Source organism: Emys orbicularis, chromosome 2 (assembly GCF_028017835.1).
Source record: "Emys orbicularis isolate rEmyOrb1 chromosome 2, rEmyOrb1.hap1, whole genome shotgun sequence".
NCBI lineage: Eukaryota > Metazoa > Chordata > Testudines > Emydidae > Emys > Emys orbicularis.
The window spans coordinates 130,013,674-130,037,257 of record NC_088684.1 but is presented as its reverse complement, the minus strand read 5'-3'; the positions used below and the strand labels follow the sequence as shown (position 1 = coordinate 130,037,257).

General features: G+C 44.2%; 1 protein-coding gene across 1 annotated transcript in view; it reads right to left on the bottom strand.

The window, feature by feature from the left end:
* ZMAT4 (zinc finger matrin-type 4) overlaps positions 1–12,790 on the bottom strand; it is a 76,210-nt gene extending 63,420 nt beyond the window's left edge. Inside the window, exon 1 of the mRNA XM_065400057.1 lies at positions 12,689–12,790. Coding sequence (XP_065256129.1) covers positions 12,689–12,790 — 102 coding nt within the window. The remainder of the gene's footprint in view (positions 1–12,688) is intronic.
* Positions 12,791–23,584: the final 10,794 nt, after the last annotated feature.

The following is a 23,584-nucleotide window of genomic DNA, read 5'->3' as shown; positions in this document are numbered from 1 at the left end:
CTCTTCAATCTGTATTTCAGGACGATTTTCCGTGCAGCTCCAAGCACAGGGAGAAAATCACTTAGAGCAGGGGAAGAGTCTCTGTGGAATATCTGTTTCTCACTGCAACTTTTATATTTGTTGTTTGTCAGCCACAAACTTTTTGATTGCACCCAAGCCCTTTATCAACGTCTCAGTGGCATTTTAAATTCTTTAAGCCTGCAGACCTACAGTAGTTCTATTTTTTTTTTTTTTTTTTGAATTACAAGTTTTAGCCTCACGGCAGCTGCTGCTGTCGTCACCCAAGAGAGGAGCAATCCTGCACTGCTTCCATGCATATCACATTCTGTGTACCCTGCCCTTTTAAATATTTCTTCCCTTAAAAAGCCAATGTGGCTTTCTTTAACAATTCTACTCATTTGATCTCTCCCCTCTGTAGTGCTCATCAAAGGTGCCCCATTGACAGACCCGCCCTACATACTGAAGTCTTCTGTCTAGCCACAGAACAGGTCAGCATTGCACAAGCTTCCCTATGCCACCTGCTGACAACATGCCTCATCCAGAGCAGGCAGGGAATGCTCCTAGGAGGGAAAGGAGAGCTCCTCCCTGTGGGCCATTCTACCTTGGCTGCAAATTTCAGCAAGGTGTGACAGAGGGAAAGTGTATTAGTAAACATATGCTATTTGTTCCTTGTCAGGCACAATGCTACATCACTAGCCCTGTGTGCAATGGCAGGCCAACCCAGGGAGCATGAAGAGATAGTGCAGGCAAACCTGCATCAGCACACACTTCACATTGCTAATTGCCACCTTGATGGAAGTTTTGCTTCAACTTTGGATTTGTGTAACCTACAGATCTTCCTACCTGTTCCTTTTAAAAGAAAAGCCCACTGAGATATCACAAACAAGTATTTTGAGCAGATACAGCTGGTGCGTCTGAGCCCAGAGTCAGTTAACAGGATGACTGTAGACTTTCAAGGTGTGTATTAACTTAACTACTGATACTGGAATTGCAATACCAAATTGGAAAAGCACTGGAATGGGTTACCTAGGGAGGTGGTGGAATCTCCTTCCTTAGAGGTTTTCAAGGTCAGGCTTGACAAAGCCCTGGCTAGGATGATTTAGTTGGGGATTGGTCCTGCTTTGAGGAGGGGGTTGGACTAGATGACCTCCTGAGGTCCCTTCCAACCCTATTCTATGATTCTGTTTTTATATAGAATCATATATTTTATATATATATATACACACACACACACACACACACACACACACACATTATTTTGCTGTGTTGGTTTTATTTTAGTATCATGTATTTGAACCAAATTGTTGTAAAAGTATGTCAGTGTGACAGTTTCAGTAGGGCCCCAGTGCACAAAGTGTGGGTGGATTTTGTCAGAATGCATGGAGACAGCTAATCCTTCATCTCACGAATACCTGAAATCTAAATCAAAAGTGAAAGTTGCAAGCTTAAAAACCTTAGTGAAAAGCAACATTGAAGACTTTGAAAGAAACGAATGTCCCCTCACGCCTCACTGGATCTGTCCTGACTAACTGATTTATTATCTTAATTATGCTCACTATTATTTCAAGAGCAATATACATGTATTGCTGGTAACAATGCCGGCATCCCTACTGACTTTCAATCACTGTTAACGTCAGCGGAACATGAACTTCAGGGTCTCACCCTTGGTGTATTTCTCTGGTTTTCTGAAAGAAGCCTCTATAGCTTAAACTATTTTCATCCAGAAATGTGATGTTGTTTGAAAGGAGCCCTGGAATGAAGTCAAATTATATCAGGCTCTATCTATTCTGCTGTTGCTGCTACTTCTCCTCAACAATAGATTTTGGCACTAGGAGTGCATTAGAAATTATGTTTGGCCATTAATGTTGACAACAACGTGCTAATAAGTAGCCTTGTAAAGAACCAGTTTAATCTAAATTGGTTTTATAGAGAGCAATGTGATCTAGTGGTTAATGCTATCCTGGTGACTCTACTTACTGTATGCAGAAAATGGGGAAAAGGTAGGTAGTAACCATCTCATCATAAAATATCTGTCAATGTGTTTCTTTAGTACAACATACAAGGCTATATTTACCTAGACCAATGTTCACTTCTGCTATTAAACTGTACTTTAGAAATTGGCTGTTTTGTTGTGGTATCTGAGCATGATACACACATGTGTACACAAAGGCTAATGCAGGACCATGCACACATTCTCATGCACATCAGTTTATTTTTCTTTACTGCTCCTTGTAACATTAACACAAAAATATTCAAAATATTCAGAAGTGTTGAATTTTGCCTCCCACGCTAAGTCCTGGCTGCAGGGGTCTGCACCTGTGGGACATTGGGGTAGTAAGGTCAATGCATGAGGTATGGTTCTGCCACTGAAAATGACTTGTAGTCAGTACAGCACAACTACTCAGGGGCCTTCAGCCTCTTGAGATGATGAGGAGGTCTGTGAATATACAGTATCTGGATCTGTATGACACAGTCATTTCAGATTATTCTGCAGTCAATATTTCCTGCTCAACTGTGCCCATTCTGCTCCACAGCTTGATCAGTAATTTGTCCCTCATGTTGCACAATCTTTCAAGATGACTGTTTTATTGCCATAAATTTTCCAAATCTCTGCTGTGTTGCCATATATTCGCTCCTTAGGAATGGAAGCTAAAGACCCACTTGGAGCCGTTAGCAATAAGCATGCCTAGCGCAGTAACCGTAGCAAAAACTTAATCCGTCAGTGAAAAACTGCTTTTGAGATAGAGACGCTCGACGATATGTCAAAGGAAAATAAGCCCACGGAGAAAATCAGAAGCACAGGGCATTTAATGGATGCCTTCCCTGCTATGGATTGGAAGTCGAGGAACAGGCAGTAGGAGGGAGAAAAATGATTTTGCAGGTATACGTTCTAGCCTGTAGCATCACATATAGGAGCTCTCTTCAGATGCTCAAAGCCTATCCTAGCACCTTTGGTCCTAGCATTTACTGAATGGCATGTGTGCTCTTCCTCCACATTAATATTTCAGATACAGGATTGCTTTTCTGGGCAAACACATTGTGGTCTTTTACTGTACTGATAGTAAACAATGCCTATTATTCCTTCAGACAGGAGACATTTGGCACAAAATTCCCTACATCTGGACAGCCTGAGCGGCAGCAGATTAACATCAGGAGCATTCAATCTATTCAAGGAAAAAGAATATTGATGAGGCTGTCAATACCATTCATGAGAATCACTTGCCTATGACAAGACAAGAGATTCCAAAGAGCCCTCAGTTCCTAGAGACCAAGCCAAAGGACATGGTTCTTTCTTTCCCTTAGTTTTCTCAACATCAGGATTTTAATCAGCTTGTCTCTGCTATTCCCCACATTTCGGTCTCCATAGCAAACATTTGGTTATTCATTGCCTTGTTTATGAGGGGAGCCAATAACACCACATTCCAACTGCACCTTCCTGGGCTTCTCTTAAAAACCCAACATATTTCTTTATTTTAAATCAAAAAATAAAATATTGTTCAAGCACCTGAAGCCATAAAGTTTACACTGAAGGAAAGTGTTATGGCTGCTTCAAGAGCAAATGCGGTAATGAATATGCAGCTCAAGGCGAAATCTGAAGGCGACTGCATATTCAGTAATTTTACTGCGGGATTTTCAAGGAGAAACTTGCAAATAAATGTGAATGTCTTTCAAACGGCTGCAAGTGCTTCTGTATGGAGCTGAAAACTCACCAGGACTTCCCGAGAAAGCCGATATTTAATTTACAGTGTAAATCCCCCAAAGGAACTGCTGCAGCTCTCTGCATGGAGACAGCTGGAAGGAGGAGCGGCATTACAGATGTGAGCTGTGACAGCTAGCAGCTATCTAAGAGCAAATGGGCTCGTTACTCAGAGGGAAGGTGAGACATAGAACCAGAGATCGAGCACCTGCTCTAAATATGGATGTAAATGACATTGGAGGAGAAAACTCCAAGAGATTCATTCAGGTAAACCAGCGTTCATCTGCATTTATCCCAAACTCTTTGGTCTGGAAATCACATGAGGAGAGTTTCTCTGAGATTTCCAGTTCCTCTGGCTTCAAGATGGGTCTGACTCAGGAGCGCACAAGGAGATTTCACCCAGGATTATTATTACTATTTGTCTTGCTGTAGCGCCCAGAGCCCTGTGATGGCATGTGCTGTACAGACATACAACAGGGATGCTGCTTGTCAAGCTTGTCGTGTAAGTAGCACAGCTGAGCAGCAGAAGCACACAAAAGAAAAATAAAAAACAAGCTTTTCTGACCCTTGCATCAGCTTTGATTACTTCTTGCTTCCTCCAAGCCCCAATAGCCATGTTCAGCTGAACAATGCATAAATCTAGGTACTTACGTGGCCGTCATCCCCACAGTATCTCTCCATGGGTGGGCCATGACTACTCTGCATGTAGAGGTTTCACCCGGACCCCAGTGCCACATTTGTTCAGGGAGCTCAGCTACAAGACAACCATCTCCAACCGCTATCCCCACATCCTTCCAGCGTCATTCTCCAAGCTAGGGGTAAAAACCTCTCTTCCTGCCTCCGCTCCCCTCCCCTCAGCCTCCCTTCCAGCGTGGTGTGTGTTTTGTATTCACCCCTCACTAGATATCAAGTGACCCCATAGCTGCAATGGGCTTCGTTTACAAAAGAGTTTCACAAGGATTTCCCTGCAAAGTGGTTTCTGGCACAGACGGAAAAGCAATTGCACCTTTGAAGGGAGAAATACATTTTAATAGTGAAGCTTTGTTGACAAAAGCCTTGGGAACACGATTAGCACATTGTTCATGTAGCACAGTTCTTCTGATCTGAATCCCCAGGCTCTCCACGGGGCAGAGCCAGGCCTTGCAAAGGGCACAGTGCTCAGGGTTACCTACTCAGGCCATCTACTTCTGCATTTTTCCCCACCCACAGATTTTATATATATAAATCAATCCCACCATTTCAAATTGTGCTTGAAGGACACTGAGTATTCAGTGCAGTCAGAGCTGGATGAAAAGGTCACCTGCCTTTAGAAGTCGCTTGGCTTTACGTCCAGCCGAGAAACAAGCCCAGTGAAGAAAGGGGCCCTTAGAACACGCCATTGAAAACCCACTGCGTGTTAAAAGACTTTCCAAGTCTCTCTGACATTCCATTACCTAAATGCCATGCAGAGTAGGAGCTCTGCACTGGGTGGGTGCTCAGCACTCGTACTTCACATCAGAGTTACACAGGAGCAGATTCATGGCCCGTCTAGGCCCAGTGCCCTGTCTCCAATATTGTCCAGCACCCGATGCTTCAGAGGAAGGTGCAAGAAACTCCTAATACCTAGAAGTAGTTAGGAGGAGAAGGGGCTGAACCCCATGCAGGTCAAATGCTATCATGTATGTAAGCCAGACTGGTTTTATCCAAAACCAACCCAGATTACACCCCATATGCATAATGATTTTAGTGAATGTGAGGTTTGTATCCTTTTACTCCCACCCCCTTTCTCCAGGAACTTTGCTTTCTATTTTCCAATGTGCATGGGCTTCTTTGTCACTACATGCTGCAGACAGCCTGAAAACACCTGGCGTGCACTGTACTACTTTGTCCTATTTAGTGTTTTTTCATCTGCTCATCCAGTCATTCTGTTTCTTCCTTGATTCTCCCACAGAGAGAAAAACAGGTGAGCCAACCACAATGCAGAATGCTTGTCAGATCAAAGCAGTGCAGCATGCTGTTACCTAGCAGTGAATTTATCAGGCATCCAGATTTGGATAATTCATTGCAGTGGCACAAACAGTAACAATGACAGAAAATGGAAGAGACCAGATTTCTCTGATAACGTATTGTAATGGAAAGAGTTCACACAAGTGTCCCTAAAACTATCATCTTGGGGTTACAGTTCTAGTTGTAATTCAAATGCTTGGTCTTCCTCAGTTTTGGTAAGTGGTATTCAGATCACTCATCACAGATAGCAAGTGTGAAAAATCGGGACGGGGGTCAGGGGTAATAGGCACCTATATAAGTCCAAGCCCTGAATATCAGGACTGTCCATATAAAATCGGGACATCTGGTCACCCTACTCATCACCTACTTATCTCCATTTGTAAACTAATTGACATCTCTAAAGCAACATCCTGTGCCGCTCAACACCACAATGCGAATGGACCTTGCTAGCCTATTTTCTGCATTTGGATAAATGCAGCTTCATTGCAAGCAAATATCCCAACTCCAGCTACACACTTCAGTGCGCTCGTGAGCCGCATCCTGGATTAAAAGCAGTGTTAGAGAAAGGGGATGGTATTTGTGGATTTTAATGCAGAGGAGAGCGGAGGTGCAGTAGCTGTATATGGGAGACACAGAGCAGCAGAGGAGAGAGAGTTGTAATGGACAAAATGAGCGCAGTTTTTTGTTGCATGTCTAGTTGCAAGTGAAGATATGCTGCAAACATTCAGATTCTTTTGTCATTTTCCCTACTACTCTTGCCCTTGGAAATAATATCGCTCAGTATCTGCAGAATTGTCAACAAATTGTTGGGGGGGGGGGGGGGTTATTCCCTGGCAAAATAGTGCCAAAGAAAGCAAGAAATAAAGGAGTTATTCCTGATGTCTCAGTGATGGAGAAGAGAAACTAAGTGAAACTGACTATTCCTGTTTGACAAGATTAAAACCTCCTCATTTCATATGCCTTCCCCTCCCTCCCCCATTTTCTCACAGAGAAATGTCTAATTTTATATGCAGAGTGCAGCTGAGATTTCACTCCATGGCCTAGAGGTGCAGACTATTCCCACTGCACTAACGTCAGCGCTCAAGGATAGATCATACGGTGGTAGTTTCAAGGTTTCTCCGTCTCTCTCTCTCTACATATAATCTAGATCTTTGCATGGAAGAGGCTACTCAAAATAAATTGTAACGTGTTAGTGGCTATAAACCAAGCCATCAGATGCATGGATCTATCTTGGGGGTGTGGTATATGCAGAATTATATGCCCAGAACCTGAGCTTGCACTATTGAAGACAATGGCTGGAGAAGGATCAAGCCCCCAAATATCAGGAGCTGTGAAGTCATCCTGCCATGCTTCCAAGTGGTGGGTGTGGGGTTGTGATTATTAAGGCACAGACAGCTTGTGAAATGAACAATTGGATTATTTTTATTTGAACGTTACAGAACAGCAATGGGAGCCAGCTGTAAAATGCAGCCTGCCCCAGTCTGTTCTACCTTCCCCTGCAATCACCCCATCTTCCAAAACAAACCACCGCCTTTGGCCACTGCAGCCACACCCACACTGCATTGCAACAGCAGCTGACCCACACACTGGGAGCCTCAAAAAAAAAAAAAAAAAATGAAGGACAGAGCAGCACAAGACCATTCTATGTGCCAGTGCTTCAGGACAGCCCAAGGCCCATCAGGGTCCTAATCCTATTACAGAGCTAGAGGAGACTGCAGGCTGCCGCTAACCCTGCATAGCTCTCCAGGGAACCAGATGTAGCTTTGGTCCAAATCTCTTTTCTGCATATTGGCATCCATGCCTAGACATTATTATCCCATGCAGAGAAGTGCATATGGTTATAAACAGCCTTGTCTCATGGTTGTGCAGGGACCCTGTTCCTATAAGTCCTGACACACAGACAGACCAATGAAATGTAGTTTGGGCACAGAAAATTCATTGTTGTGTCCATTTAAGGCCCTTTCTGGGTATTTCCACTGAAAACCTGAGCTTGGTGCACGCCTCAGAAAACCCTGCAAATATTCACTCCATTGACCATTAGAGTGTGCGATGGCTGTGTTCAGACCCCAGCTGTTTCTGTTTATTTGTGCTGCAGTCAGATCCAAAAGAGCCCAATCAGAATCAGGGCCCCACTATGCTAGGGGAAGATTTGATCCCCCACCTAAATTGATTATAATCTAAGAAACCCCCATGTGTGTTTTCTCTGGACATTTTAGTGAACAAATTTATTACTAGAACTGGTTAGAAAAATAGATTTTTTTTTCCCCTGGGAGAAGTTTTTTTGGGGGGGGATGGAAGGGAGAGAATCATAGAAATTGAAATCAGTTGAAAAATCTCAGTTTTCCTGTAGGAAGTTTCAGACCAATTTGAAATGAACAGTTATTTCAAATGGACAATTCAAAGTAAAACGGTCATTTCCATTTCATTTTGAATAATGCTTTAGAAAGATGTCGTATCAAAATGTCATTTTGTTTCAGCTTCTTAAAAATCAAAAACAAAGCATCATTTGAAGTTGAAATGAAACAAAAATTTTAGTTTCAACATTTCCTGCAGGAATTTTTTTTGGTCTGAATTGACATTTTTCTGTGAAAAGTTTCAGTTCTGACCAAACAATATTTGATCCTATATTTATTGGCATGTATTTGACCATACATTTATTGGTTGTAGGAGACCGCGAACTTTAAATGTCATTATTTATCATTTATTTTACAGCAGCATCTAGGGTTCAGTCAGGATAGGGCTCCATTGTGCTAGCTGCTGAATGAACATACTAGAGAATATTCGTGGAAAGCGAATTTTGAACTTGTAAAAGGCAAATATTCTCACTGGAAACCTGATTTGTTCATCCAGCCAGGGAACAAACACCTTGTGACTCCAGCGTCCAATTAAAACAAACCATCCCAGCTCAACTCTCAGAATTATTCACAGAAATGAGGTGTTCAATCATTCTGAATGACTGATCTCTCTGGGTAAGTCACACACTGCTCGCTCCATCTCAGAACAGAAAAAAGAAGCTAAGTTCATCCAATAAATTATTCACTACAAATTATTTGCTCAGGTTTCATTAAACCACATCCATTGTATATTGGGAAAGAGAAGGAGACAGATGTATGAAGATTTCCTATTGACGTCTGGGATAGAAGCAGTTCTCCATTGCATCTGTTTTCCAAAGAATCACACTCCACAGAAAGCAAGTTAACGCTGCAAAGATCAATGATGAACTCGCCTATGAGTCAGTCTAAGAGTTACAAGACGAGTCTACAATACAGAGAGAAAAATACTCAGCGAGAGAGTTAGCAAACTATCCAATCTCCAAAGCCCAAGAACACGCGCAAGTTTTATCCTGGACACGCTGCAGTACAAGACTCGTCGCCAGATTGTCAGACGTGCCCAGCCTCCAGAGTTGGGGCTTGATTTCCAAATGGGCTCAGCTCCCATTGTGGGAGCTGCTGGCAGGGGCGGCTCTATGTGTTTTGCTGCCCCAAGCACGGCAGTCAAGCGGCTTTCAGCGGTGCGCCTGCGGGTGGTCCGCTGGTCATACCAATTCGGCCGTGTTTCTGCGGGAAGTCCGCCGGTCCCGCAGCTTTGGCGTACCCGCCGCCGAATTGCCGGCGAATCTGCGGGACCGGCAGACCTCCCGCAGGCATGCCGCCGAAGGCAGCCCGACTGCCGTCCTCACAGGGACCGGCAGGCCGCCCCCCGCGGCTTCCTGCCCCAGGTACGCACTTGCTGCTCTGGTGCCTGGAGCCGCCCCTGGCTGCTGGGTGTTGAGAACTTATGAAAATCTGGCTCACTGGCGCCACATATGGTGTCTTAAAGGGAACAGGGATGAGCCCTGGGAAGGTCATAACCCATTTTTGCACAATTAATCTTTTCTTATGGGGCTGAAACATGAGACTTTAGTGACAAACAGCCAGCTATTTCCACAGGAAAAGAGGGTTTTTCTTTAAAAATACCAGCTCTGCTGGGAGTATGCTCTTGGAGCAAAGGCTGTTTTGGGAGTTTCTTCTAAATTGGGACATAAATGGTGTTAGTTCAATAGCTACAAATGTAGGAGAAAAACTAAAATCTGTCCCAGAAAATTCCTTCCGAAATTTTGCATCAAAGAATCCATCTCCTGCAATGGCAGCGGAGACCACAGCAGATACAACGTGGCCAAAGGGTAGGTGTGCCACACTTCACAGCATACAAAATCCAAGAGATTTATTTAAAAAAAATAAAACACTTAAAAAATCAAAGACAAATGCAAGATACAACCAGAAGGTAAAAATCAAATAAAACGAAATCAATTGCACAGCTATGCCTCTTCCCCCTGCCGCTTCCATTCCCCGTAGCAACATTCCCAAGAAGCCATTGCTTGTTCTAAAAGATTGTGTCTCAATCTTACTGGAGGTATCACCAAGAGCTACACTATAGGGCTTATGTCCTCCCTCCTGCATTCAGCGGTAGGTTAATCCAGGGAATAGAACAGTCTATGGAGCAGTCATGGTCTCTCCCATATTCAAAAGCCCCCAAATACCTGGGAGGCATTGTGTTTTATACGGGCTGTGTCAGAAGGGAACATTCCACTCTGGAGCGCAAAGAAACAAAGACAGAAGGGGTCTGGGCTGCCAGGAGAACAGACACTGCTGCGTCTGCTGGAAGAGGAACAAATACTGAGATGGATGGAGGGGAGTCTGCTGGCTCCAATACGCTAGGAGAGATCTTCAGCTTGCTCCCCCAGCTATTGGTGCCATTAGCACAGCACCTGCTTCTCGCAAGCAGCTCAACATCTTTGCTGTATCAGAAGGAAGCTCCGGTTTGGGTCTTTGCCACTCCAATTTCTTGAGGTGGACGGGCATGTTTGGCTTGTCCCCTCAGATTTCCAGCTCACTGCACGCATTGCGTCACAGAGCCTGGTAGGCATGGTTACATACTAGAGCTGCTGCACCTGATGTCAGCAGTGTCTGCTGGGATTGCTCAGGTATGACAAACTAGCCTGACACATCGCTCCAGAAATATATGACATAAAACCAGGTTGTTTTCCCCATTTCCAAAACATCTGCTGTGAATTAACAACTCAGCTTACACCAGCAATTACACGGACAGATGAAACGAGGCTGCTAGCATACCCCATTGCTCACAGGTAGCAGTTCCTATTTTCTGCACTAGTGCCTCCGTCTCCTGTGGACTGAAATTTGGCTTCCTCTTTCAGCATTATCAAGAGCTGGAAGGTAGCTGCCTTAGAGTTGGCAGTAGCTGCTGGGAATGTCCATTTCAATCTCTAGGGAAGCCAGGGTAGTATATACAGGGCTAGGCTGTTTTGAAAGTTCCTTATAAATAAATAAGTGCTGTTATTATTGTCCTTATTTATTAACGACATTTCCTCGTCTACCATGCACCAATCAAGGCTCTTGTCCGTTTCCACTGCCAACAGTGGGACAAATTCTCTGCCAAATTTACACCCATGGCAAAACATTCATGTAAACCAGAGCTGAGGTTTGGGCAAACCAATCTGTTCCGATGCGTCCTGAGGACTGACAGAATTGTCATTTTGTTGAAAACAATGCAAACCTTGATGGCATCAGCTGAGTTTTGCGTTGAGTTTCATGTTCACTAAGTCATTAAAACCCTTGCACAAAAGAGCCCCCACCCTCAAGCTGCCTGTAAAAATTCCCTTCCCCCTAGAGCTTTCCAGTGTTCTAGTTTGGGAAAGACGGGTCCCATTTCAGACTCACTCCTGTCACTGATTACTAACAGCACAGCCGGGGTGGATATGAGAGAGTATGACTGAAGTCCATTTGTGATTAATACTCCACAGCCTGTCCTCTAGTGCTAATGCGTTCACCTTCCATTTATCCCAGCACAGCCCCACACAGTAGCCAAACCAGCAATCTGCGTACAGTATTCATTTCTGACTCCCATATATCTGACTGACACCAAGCCAGCCTCACATTTACAATCATTTACACCTCTTTCCTCCGGAATTCCATGCAGCATATTCCCTACAGCCCAAAGAGTGTATACTCTGGTCTCTGATGTCAAGGCGGGGTATGTACTGTATTATTTTCCTCTTACTAGCATTATACAATGAGATATCCTTCTGCGATTCCCTCCCTGTTTAATGGGAATTTATTTAATTTTGTTTTGATGATGTGCAGTGCTGTTAATTGCTGTTCTAACATCTCTAATAATATATCCTTCCTAATTGTTTATAGCTTGCCTACCTCTTAAGTGCTTAAATACATTCAAATACTAATCTATTCGCTGCAAAATTAGAAATTTATTCTCAGCAATGGATAGCACAGCACATTTAATATGAAAACTTGAGTTCAAATTGCTGAACTCTTAATTGAGCTCACTAACTACATTCTTTTTGAAACCTAGGTTTTCAATATAGTCTTCAAATTGCAGAACTAACTTTGCAAGTTTAGACAGCAACAAGAAGAGATGCAGCAGGCAATGTTACAATGGCTTTATTTAAACATTGGATACACAATTAGAGAACAATATAACCAGCAATAAAATTACTTTTAATTTAAACAGCGTTGTTCTGCATTTACATTTTTGATTGCATTGTCCCATTTTAAATACTACTTGACCAGTTACAAAATCAGCTGCAAAGGTTTCTTCTTTTCATGCATTTCCTTTCTATAATGGATTGGTTCAATAATCTTATAAAAGATAAGTTTTATCCACAAGGTATTAATGTAATGAGACCAAGCAGAACAACAAATGTTCCATACATTGGGGTAGCATTACCAGACATTCCTAAGTGCCAAAGAAAAAACTTAGAAAATCAAGTCGAGGCCATATATTGAGTGGATGTAGCGCAGGGACTTTACTGTTCTCTAAGCATGGAAATTTTAAAGAATAGTCTCTACATTTCTGTATCAATATTCAATGATAGCCCAAAAAGTGATTCCACCATAGCACATGAATTCTGCAGTTTTCAGCAATATATTATAGCCATTGCAAAACTTCATTCTAACAAATTTAGGCTCTGAGTAACAAAGAAGATCTTACCTCATAATGTGCCACCCGCTGAGATTCTGATATTAGCTGAGCACTGCACACTTTGCAATAGCTTTCAGTGAATAATTCCTGGTCAATATCAGACGACTTCATCTGCTTACAGTGATACAAACAGACAATAGAACAGAACGAATGATTATTTTCAGTACTAGCACATACCACGGACAATATAGAACAGTTAAATTTCACAATGATCTATGAAGAGTGGAGCAAGCCAACATTCCGAGGAAGTTGGATGTTCTCCAAAATGTCATTACAAGCGAACGAAGCTGTAGCATCTTAAATTCTGTAAGTATGGAGAAAGTAGGCAACCCCAGCTAGATACCATTGTATGCAATTCTCAAATAAATGGGGAGTTGTGCATCCAGTAGGGACTGCGGATAATGTATTTAATTCTATTCTTGAATGATTTGGAACCATCAAGTTATGCACACAACTAGCCTATGTAAATACACGTTCTTATTGCTGATACCCTCCTTTCTCCGCCTTACTGTCTGTTACATTTACTTGCTGTGTCTTTCTTAAATTGGATCATAAATAAACTTTAGGACAAGAACCATGATACCCTGTAATACAATAGGGTCCCATTATGGGCTTGGCCTTCTGGTTTCCATTACAATGTAATAAATAAAATAATAATAATAAAGGACTCAAAGGAAACAGCAGAAAGCAAATAAAATGTTCTCAGCCTGTAAAAGAAAATCCAGACCTAAAAACATTTACCTTTTTAATAAACATAATTCATTATTGCTGGTATTATTTCCGGATTTCCACAATGAAAAGCCAGACATGGAATTAATTACAAAAGACCCACCCCCCAACCACACACACCTTGCTCTGCTTGCTGCAGTGTATGGTGACATGTTTCAATCTGATGACCAGAAGTGCTGTGAAAACATTTCTAAGAAACACTTAGAGACACAACAACACAGGAGGCATGTGTTCAAGACCTACGGATCACTACTTAGGACTGATGGATCATTTAAGTGATCCAAAGTCCCTCTGACTTGGGGTGTGAGCAGGACCTGAACATTTGTCTCCAAAGTCAGGACAAGACAGGGTATTGACCCACTGCACCTCCCATTTTAGATATATGGATTTTTACCATGTGTCATCATGCCTCTCGCCTCCAGAGTGCCTCCTAGTGGCCAGGTACAACATTACAGGGATTTTCTCAGCACAGCACCACCTGCAATTATCCTAGTACCACAAAAGTCTCCTGATGTGGGCGGCCTCTCCCTCCGGCCAGCTCCCATTCAGCCCATCCCTCCTATCAAGCCCATCTCCCAGCCTCTATCTGGCCCTTTCTGTTCTTCACGTCTTTTCTTCTTGACCCCAGTCTCTCTCTTCTTGGCCTGGGGCAGGGCCGACGCTACCCCATTGGGAGCCCTACGCTGGAATATTCCCCCCCCATGACACTGCACCCCATATTCTTCAGTGATATTATTATATGTGATATGATTATGGAATAATTATGATGGATTTTATGCAAGGTGGGTCATGTAAGATGTCATTGGAAAAGTTATGATTTGCTGAATACAGTTAGCTTGTTTGTGTGCATGTATCATTTTTGAGTCTGAAGTTATGAATATTGGCTATACATCTGTATTTCACATGTAATTGCACCTGGGTGATGCTCACTAGGCAAGATGCTTTCAGTCTAGGTTGTGGGTGGGGAAGGGCCTATTCGGGGTAATGGGCCATTAGGGGGAACAATAGGCCTTAGGAGAAGATTATCCCGCACCTGGTGAGCCTTCCTGAGAACACTCCAGACACTTGTAAGTAATGGCTGCTATGACTCAGCAAGGTATGCAAGGGCCTGTGACCAGACCACCTGACTCTGAACTCCATCTTGGGAGGTCAGTGTTTTGCCACAACTGAGGGTTTGGGACAAAGGGTCAGGATTGCCTGAGCTGCCTGTAGGGCTTCGGGCATCGACGGCACCTGAAGCTGACAGAGGCCTGCACCGCTATCCGGAGTCACAGGCAAGGTATGGGATGGGCTGCACCGCACGGCTCGACCTAAGCTGGGGCCCGACTTCCCGAAGGGGGCACTGAGCTGCCCGATACCGGTCTTGACTCGCCTTCTCCTTTCCCTTGCAGGAAGTAGGAGATCTTCCCCTCACTGTCTTCTTCGGCATCTTGGCTGGAGCCGTGGAGGGGGATTGGTACCGGCTCGTGGATGGCGCTGGTGGAACACTGTGCACCGACGCCGTGGTGCTCAGTGCGGAGTCAGACCATTGCTCCAGTGCTGGAGTGCGCGCCAACTCCATCGGGGCGCTTTCAGGCAGTTGTCACGCTCCTTTTTCAGCCTGGGTTTGAAGGACTTACAAATACGACACTTGTTGCTTATGTACCCTTCGCCCAAGCACCTCAGGCAGCTACTATGTGGATCTCTGATGGGCACAGGCTGTTTGCAATGATTGCAAGGCTTAAATCCTGGGGACTGGGGCATGCCCCATCCCCCAGCTGAGTCCCGTTCAGGACGAATGAAGACTTTAAGAACTACTACTAAGGGTAACTAAGTCGACTACTAAATATATACAACTGTATTACAGGTTTTATAATGTTCGCAAGAACGGAGAACAAAACCAACGCTAGCCGAAGCAGCCGATGTTCCAGCACCGTCACTGGTGGCAAGAAGGAACTGAGGGTGGGGGGAGCTGGCAGTGCCCCATATACTGTGGCACGTGCACTCCACTCCAGAGGGCACCAGAGCCAGTCGCCTACAGATACTGCTGAGGGAAAAACTTCCGGCACCAGTGCATGTGGCGAGCACGCACACCAAATATGGACTGGACGTGAGCAAGCACTCGAAGAACTGCTAATTCATAGGCAATCTAACTAGTGTCTTAAGCTTAGTTTGCATTTTTGTTTATTTGCTAGGCAATCTGCTTTGATCTGTTTGCTATCCCTTATAATAACTTAAAAGGGATCTTTTGTAGTTAATAAACTTATTTTTGCTTTATCTAAACCAGTGACATGCATGGGAAATCGTAGCGGGGTAAACTCTATGAGCTAACACTGTACAAATCCCTGTGCAGTGCAAGACGGTATAATTTTGGGTTTATGATCCAGAGGGAATGCGTGCCTGGGGAGCTGAGAGTTACCTTGGCTGCAGCCTTTCTATGGTTGGTTCATGCAGTGGATGGTCAGAGAGCCTGCATGTAACTGCAGCTGGGTGTGCCCCTACCTGTGTGAATGCAGGGGGAAGTATAGGACCAGGAGCGGAAATGCAGCTTGTGAGCAGCACAGTGTGAGAGGGAGCCTGGGCTGGTGGGTGAGAGAGCTCAGTGGTACCCCAGTTCCAGGTGGCACCCTGTGGGGAACCAGTCACCCCCCCCCCCACACACACACACACACACACACCACATACTAATAATTAATAGGGGACCCCCTTGAGCTGCTTGGGGCCCTAAGCAATTGCTTAGGGCATGTCTTCACTAGCAATGCTAAAGTGCTTTAACATGGCTTGTGTAGTCGCAGCACAGCGCTAGGAAACCCACCTCCATGAGGGGCATAGCTCCCAACGCTGGTGCACTGTCTATACTGGTGCTTTACGGAGCTGAAACTTGCAGCACTCAGAGGGATGTTTTTTCACACCCTTGAGTGAGAAAGTTGCAGCGCTATAAAGTGCCAGTGTAGACAAGCCCTAAGTACGCTTATGCCTAGCACCAGCTCTTCCTGGGGGAAGAGGTAGAGGGACCCACGCCCAGCCCTCTATCCCCTGGGTTCCAGCCCAGGGACCCTGGTTAGGCAGCTAAGGACCATTCCTTCCATCCTTCCCCAATGTTCTCTGGGCTGCTCCTACCTGTACCTCAGTCATCAGCATCTTCACACGATCTGCAGCCCCTGCCTTGAATTGGTGGTTCCTCAGCTTCTTCTGGGACCAGCTACACAAGCATTTCCTAAAAGCCAGTCTCAGCTCTTCCCTGTAGCAGCTGGATTGTACTGCCAGCAGCTCTCTGCCCCTTGTACTGCAAGTCAGTATCTCTCTCCTTTAAACAGGTGCTCCCCCTCAGCCCTCTCTCTGGGACCGGGTTTGTATTCATTCCCTGCCACTTTGCCTTAGCTTACTCAGTTGCAAGGCTTTAGCCAGCTCTCTTCAGCTGAGCACCCTCCCCAATTAGCCTTCCAATCTGAAGGGGTCAGCAGCCCAGCCTTCTCCGGTCAGTATCTGTCTGCTGGGAGGGAGGAGGCAGCACCAGCTTCTATGCTGCTCCCTTTCTCCTAACATTTTCCCAATTGGTTGTGTGACAGAGAAGTCTTGCCCTGCCTTCTCTGCTTCCAGTCTCAGATTCCTTCCCCAATCACCATTCCTTCCCCGGACCCTTAGGTCTCCGTATGTATTTATGGGACCTTCCAAACCCTTAAAAGTCTAAGCCAGGCACCGGGGCGGGCTGCCCATTAGGCACTATTGCCCTCAGTAGCAGACTACCTCCTCACAGCTGTTTTACTATTTTAAGTGTATGAATTAAGATTGCAAACTGTTTTCCATCTTAATTATCCTCCAAATATATAAATACTGCTGTGCATAACCATTTATAATATGTATTACTCATACCTGAAACATGCTTATAACACCTGTTAGTTTATAAACAGTTAATGATTATCTAAACATGTAATTTTATTATAAAATGTGATGGACATGCAGTTTGACATGATAGTGTTTTGCAGCAGTATTCCAGACCCCAAGGGAAACAGCCCTGGTGATTTACTAGGTTTTGCTGTTCTCAGAGAGCTATTTAAATATTTTTGTATTCCCTGCAATTTACTATAAGGAAATTCACAAAAATAGATTAAATGAGTGACCTGGCTAATAGGAATCTCTAAATCCACTGCACACTCCTTCCTCATTATGCAAGTGACTGCAGAAATCAAACGTTATGAAAAGATATCCAAGGTACAAGTCAGGAAGAGCAAGGCTGGTAGGAAAGCAACTGAGCAGCAGAAATAGCTTTAGAAGCAGCATATACAAATCTGTGTCCTGATCAAGACCCATTTTCTATTTGTACATCAGTCACAACAACCCCATGTGCAGTCTAAGGTGGTAAACAATACAGCTTCTTTAGCACTGATCTGAGTCAATTGATTGTGATGGAAAATAAATAATGTGGAAAATAAAAGGCTACAGAACAGTGTAGGCAGAAAAATTACCATGTGCAGAAAGCTCTGTTTCTGATAGCTAATTACTGGGTTTGACGGTATGCTCACTCACTTTTGCTACCTGCTCTAGGTTTAACCTCCATTTGTATTCTCTGGAAAATGATGTATTGGGAAACTATTCCCAATATTCCAGCAGGTATTTCAGGTACCCAAAAATTTCATTGTGAAATCCTGTCAAGCACAGACTGAAAATGCAGGAAAACAGTCTCACTTAAATCTAACAGATTAGTTTTGCATCAAATTTAAGGATCTCAAGCCAGAAATCAAGTGCCTAAGGGTGTTAATTCTACTTTGCTTGCAAGTGGTACGTACTCTAACATCATAGGAACCCTGCAACAGCTAACCACTGTAGGGCACATGAGGTGGAGCCACAGCATTAGCTCAGCCCTTTACATTATGAAAAACAGATCCTAAGCCTATTTTCCCTCTGTTGTATGTGCACAACCTCAGTCCTTTATGGATAAACCTGTATGATTCCCATTAAAGGACGAGAACCTAATGTTTTCCATATATGCAGTGGCTCTCTGTGTATTGACTCTGCAGGCCTGAGACGTGAAGAGCTGAGAGTAAGATTGTTACAGGTCAATATCATCCGTTAGCTACATTTCATGTGCTACTGTTATTGCACATTGATCTAATACATCTCAGTGGTGGGTCCAGTTATTATGCTGGCAATATGTAAGCAGAATGTTACATATTACAAGCATTATGGAAAAATTCATGTGTGGTCCTGTTCAAACTAACTAATAGGGCCACTTCTCATAACGTGTGCTAAAATACATCAGGGACGTAGTTACAGACCATGCACAACCAAAGCATTCCCAACAATTGGCAATTAATTGATCTTTGATTATTAGCAGGTAATTAGGCCCAATGGCCTGTGATGGGATGTTAGATGGGGTGGGATCTGAGTTGCTACAGAGAATTCTTTCCTGGGTGCTGGCTGGTGAGTCTTGCCCACATGCTCAGGGTTTAACTGACCGCCATATTTGGGGTCGGGAAGGAATTTTCCTCCAGGGCAGATTGGCAGAGGCCCTGGAGGTTTTTCGCCTTCCTCTGCAGCATGGGGCATGGGTCACTTGCTGGAGGATTCTCTGCACCTTGAGGTCTTTAAACCACGATTTGAGGACCTCAATAACTCAGACATAGGTTAGGGGTTTTGTTACAGGAGTGGGTGGGTGAGATTCTGTGGCCTGCGTTGTGCAGGAGGTCAGACTAGATGATCATAATGGTCCCTTCTGACCTTAAGTCTATGAGTCTATGTTGTGTGTTTTTGTAACACCTTTGGTACCAGCGGATCCCGAAATGCCATGCAAACTAACCGAAAAGGTGCATTTTCTATACAGGAACCACTTCATCAGCCACGGAGGTGCAGCCTCTTCTGGAGTGAAATATGGCAATTGTTTAACATCACACAGGAATGCTATGTTAACAGGTCAGGGCAGGAAAGGCCCAGTCCTGTGACACCCCAAGGACCACTGGTCCCAAAACAAACAATAACTTCTCCAATTAAAATGCCACAGGGATTTAAGTCATTATATTTTGCCTCCCTACGTTAGACCACCCGAGTTAACACCCCTGCTCTGGTCAGGCGTGCCATGGGATCCTTATTGACCTTGGGTGTGCAAAGGCCAGGACCTTGAGCAACACAGCTTTGCTGAGCTCTCCCGCCTGGGCGCTGACTCAGCACTGACTCAGGGGCACGAGTGCCACCCACTGCAGCACGCAGCACACCTGCAAGACCCTGGATTTTCCCTAGAGCGCTCCCCTGCACACACTGACTCAGCCCAGCCTCACTCTGCGTGGGAGAGCTCCTGCCTGCCAGCTGGATGTGGCTGAGCTGAAGACGTTAAATCTGTGGGGAGTATTATAAGAGGCTTCATATCTCTTTTACTGATTAGCCACAATTCATTACTGAAAAACTGAACACCTGTCGCTTACTGATGCCACTTCTCTCACGGAGGGTGACCAGATAGCCAGTGTGAAAAGCAGGACGGGGTGGGGGGTGATGGGCATCTATATAAGATGAAGCCCCAAATATCAGGACTGTCCCTATAAAATCAGGACACGTGGTCGCCCTACTCCCTTGCACAGCAAGCCCCTTGGAAGCACAGTTGCATTCGGTACATTTTCCTGCTCCAATTGCTCACAGGACCAGCCTCCCCCCACACTCCTGGGGAACATTTAATCCAGATAATTCTTGTCCTGGCTTCCCCTCCTGAAGGAATCACAGTGCACTTTGCCCAAGCCTCCATGCTTCCAGCCTCCCAGCAGGTAGCTTCTAAGGACTTACCCACTCTCAGCTTTCAACAGCAGAGCAGAGGGACACCAAATTGCACAGACCTCTTTCAGTAGCATGGATGGGGCCTGCCATTGTCCCTCTCCCCAGGCGCAATTCAGGGCTCAGCATTTCACCTTGGTTCAGTCGAGTCTCTCTAATGCTGGGAAGCGGTAGATGCAGTCACATGAAAACACTATCCACAGCGAAGGCTCCCACCGGGGAGGGGAGCCCACAGCTTCTCTGTGCACTGGCAGGCAAAGCCGAGTGCAGGCTCCCAAGGCCGGTTACTGAGTTTACACAACGACAGGGAGCAGAGAGAACCCAGTGCCCGAATCACACTAAGAATGCTGCCCCGAGGGCTCGCTGACTGCCTTTGCATTTTAAAGGGCTTTATTGCTTTTTAATAGAGACACAATGTCAAAGAGGAAGAAGAGTGAGGGACAGAGAGATTAGAGGGTAGAGGAGAATAAATGGAACCAAAGCCTCCCTTATGCCATCTCTTGAAGTCTTTGTATTAGAGCATGCAGAAGACTCAATCATACGTAAAGCCTGTGCAATTAAAAAAAATTAGGAAGCTTTTGGCAACAATAACTGTTTAGGGTGCAATTTATTACAAAGCGTCTGAGAAAAAAATAGTCATCTCAGCAAAGGGATCTTGTATATTAGAATGTGAGCTACCTCCATTAAAGGAAGATTTCCATAGAAAACACTGCATTACCTGTACCCATTTATATAAATCATCCTCACAAAAACACCACTATGAAGCCAGACAGATTGAGGACAGATTTAAATTCAAGTATCGAGCACTGACAAGGAGAAAACAGAGTCCTTTACCTATCCCACATAAATCTTGCAAAAAAATGGTCAATAGCTAAAAGGTACTGTACCTAGAGCAACAGCTGCAGACATAGTATCACTTTATTCCTGTTGTACTTTGCCGAATGACAGCAGAAATAAACATTCATTTTCAACTGGATTTCTCCTCAGCAACAAACTATGGCATAAATGCAAACTTCACTTGGTGCTAAGGCAGTATTTTGATTGAGCTTTCTTTTGCATACTACAATACACAAGACACCCACTCACCTGTTCAGCAACAGCATACAGACCCAAGCAGATAGTACTAGAAATACAGGTTGTTAGAATAGGGAAGGGAGAATATGAGGGAGGGGAGAGGGAAGACAATCAATCAGATTATCCAGGATGTCTCTCTCCTGGACAAGATAATCTATTGTTCCTGAAACGTCAGTAAGGATTTCCCCAAGCCTGGGTGAATGCTGTCCCTTTATGGGCTCTGAATCATGCAAGAGAAACTCCTTCACAGGACCACATCCTCATTCTGAATGGGCTGAGAACACCTCCCAAGCTGTCTCCGCAGTGGCAGGTCAGATATTTCTGTTTCTGGGTGACACAAGGGTGGCACAAGTAGCTCAGTAGCCAAAGAATTAAAAAACTGACTTTTTGGGGAACCACAATAAACATCTGGGGTGAGTCTAACTTGAGAGACTAGTGTGACGATGGCTCCTATTTCCACCCGAACCAGTCCGCACACCCACCCCCAAGCAAGAATGTGGCTTCTATCCGGCATCAAAGCGTCACTCTACCTGTCCTAGATATTCCCCTTTACAAACCCATAACAGACTGGTCCCTGTGCTTCCCAAGCAGACCAGCAAGATCCTGTAACCAGTGCATGCTGCACTTTGGAGTATAAGGGACTGGACTCGGGTCCAGAATGGTCCTATTAGCAGGTGCTGTGCTGGGCATGCATATAAGATCATAGGATTAGATGATAGATGGATGTGTACTCAGGAAGATCTGTCATCACTCCTACTCCAAGCTGGATTCACTTTCAGATCCTCTCCTAAACACACACACACACACAAATTACATAAAAGGCCTGATTCTCCTTTCACTTACACCTGTGTAAATCAGGAGTAACTTCACTTAAGTCAATAGATTGATATAAAACAGGTGAGACCCCATAATCACACTCAGGGCATTTATTTCAGCTCAAATTAATCAGGATTTAGTATTTCACAGGGTGATAAGAAAAGCAATAGAATGAACGACACATCAGCCAGCGCTGGGTGCTCCCTGTGGAGGGCCACCCATGAATCCCAGAACACTTCTCCATCTGACAACTTCGCATTCTGAATCATTTGTCTGGGTGCAAAAGCTACACAGAGGAATACTGAAGCTTTGCTATTAAACAGAACTTTGATCTTTAAGGAAAACTAGATTCAAGTTCTCCTCTTCCTGTTCCTGCCCTGCTATATGTACAATGAAATAAAATAATATTTTCTGTTCTGTTAAATTAAACCTAAAGCCAGACTGGTGATGGGAACTGGAGGTAACAATTGCAAAGAGCTGGGGATGCTGATCCAGTCATTCCGGGTTACTAGGTTTTCAACTCCTATATGAGAGTATTGAGTCCTATGGTAATAGGACCCCAGATTGGTGATACATGGAGATGTAAGGGTCAGCATAAACAGTAACGTTTAAAAGTTCTTGCCTTCCACCTAATGCATCCTGGAAGTAATAATACAGACTGAGAGCATTGGCCACTCCTTAATACAACTTAAGATAATAGGATGATCACAAGGTTTGATGGGCTATGAATTGTTTACTGGGAACCTAGTCAAGATCCCTATTAAAATAAAATTATTTGGCCTTGCTTATTTTTGTCTCTAGGCAAATCCCACTCAACAGTTCTTTTACAGAACAGTCACAAAATGGATTTTCTCTCCCACAACATTTTTTACAAAACAAAATTTCAAAAATAATTTTGAGTCAATCAAAATTATTTTATTTTAAGAGTAAAAAAAAAAACCAAGTAAATTTTGAAATGATAAATCAACCCATTCATTCAAACATATCAAAGTGGTCTCATTTTGGCATTTTTGAATTTTTATTTTCCCCATTATTTTTGCAAACAAAATTTCATCAGATCAATACAATCTCTCTCACACACACACTCATTGAAATAGCATTTTTGACAAAAGTTCTCTCACCAGTTCTAGTCTGTAGTGTGAACAGGTTAAAAGGGAAGAGGCCACTGCTAGCCTGAAGTAAAGGCTAAAACATTGGTACAACTCTAGTCTCAGGGAACACACTTGCAAAGGTACTTATTCAGATTTCCCTTGTAAGTTGCTAAGACATTTCCTATCACACCGAGTCAGCACTGCAGCGTGTACCACAGAAGCACCATCTCTCTCAGAAGCAGCTTTGTCGGGGACTCCTTGGCTGTTACTCAGGGTCTGCAGGGGAGAGGTGGGGTTGCCTTCTTATAGCTTCCCAGCATGCCTTTCTGAGGACTGGCTCTTTAAAATTGGCTGATACAACAGCCACATCCCTAACGTGGCCAGTTTGCATTTGGCTGCTGTTTGGTGCAGCTCCCTTCATCTTTGTTGTGTTTCTCCCTAAGGACAATGCCATGTTCTC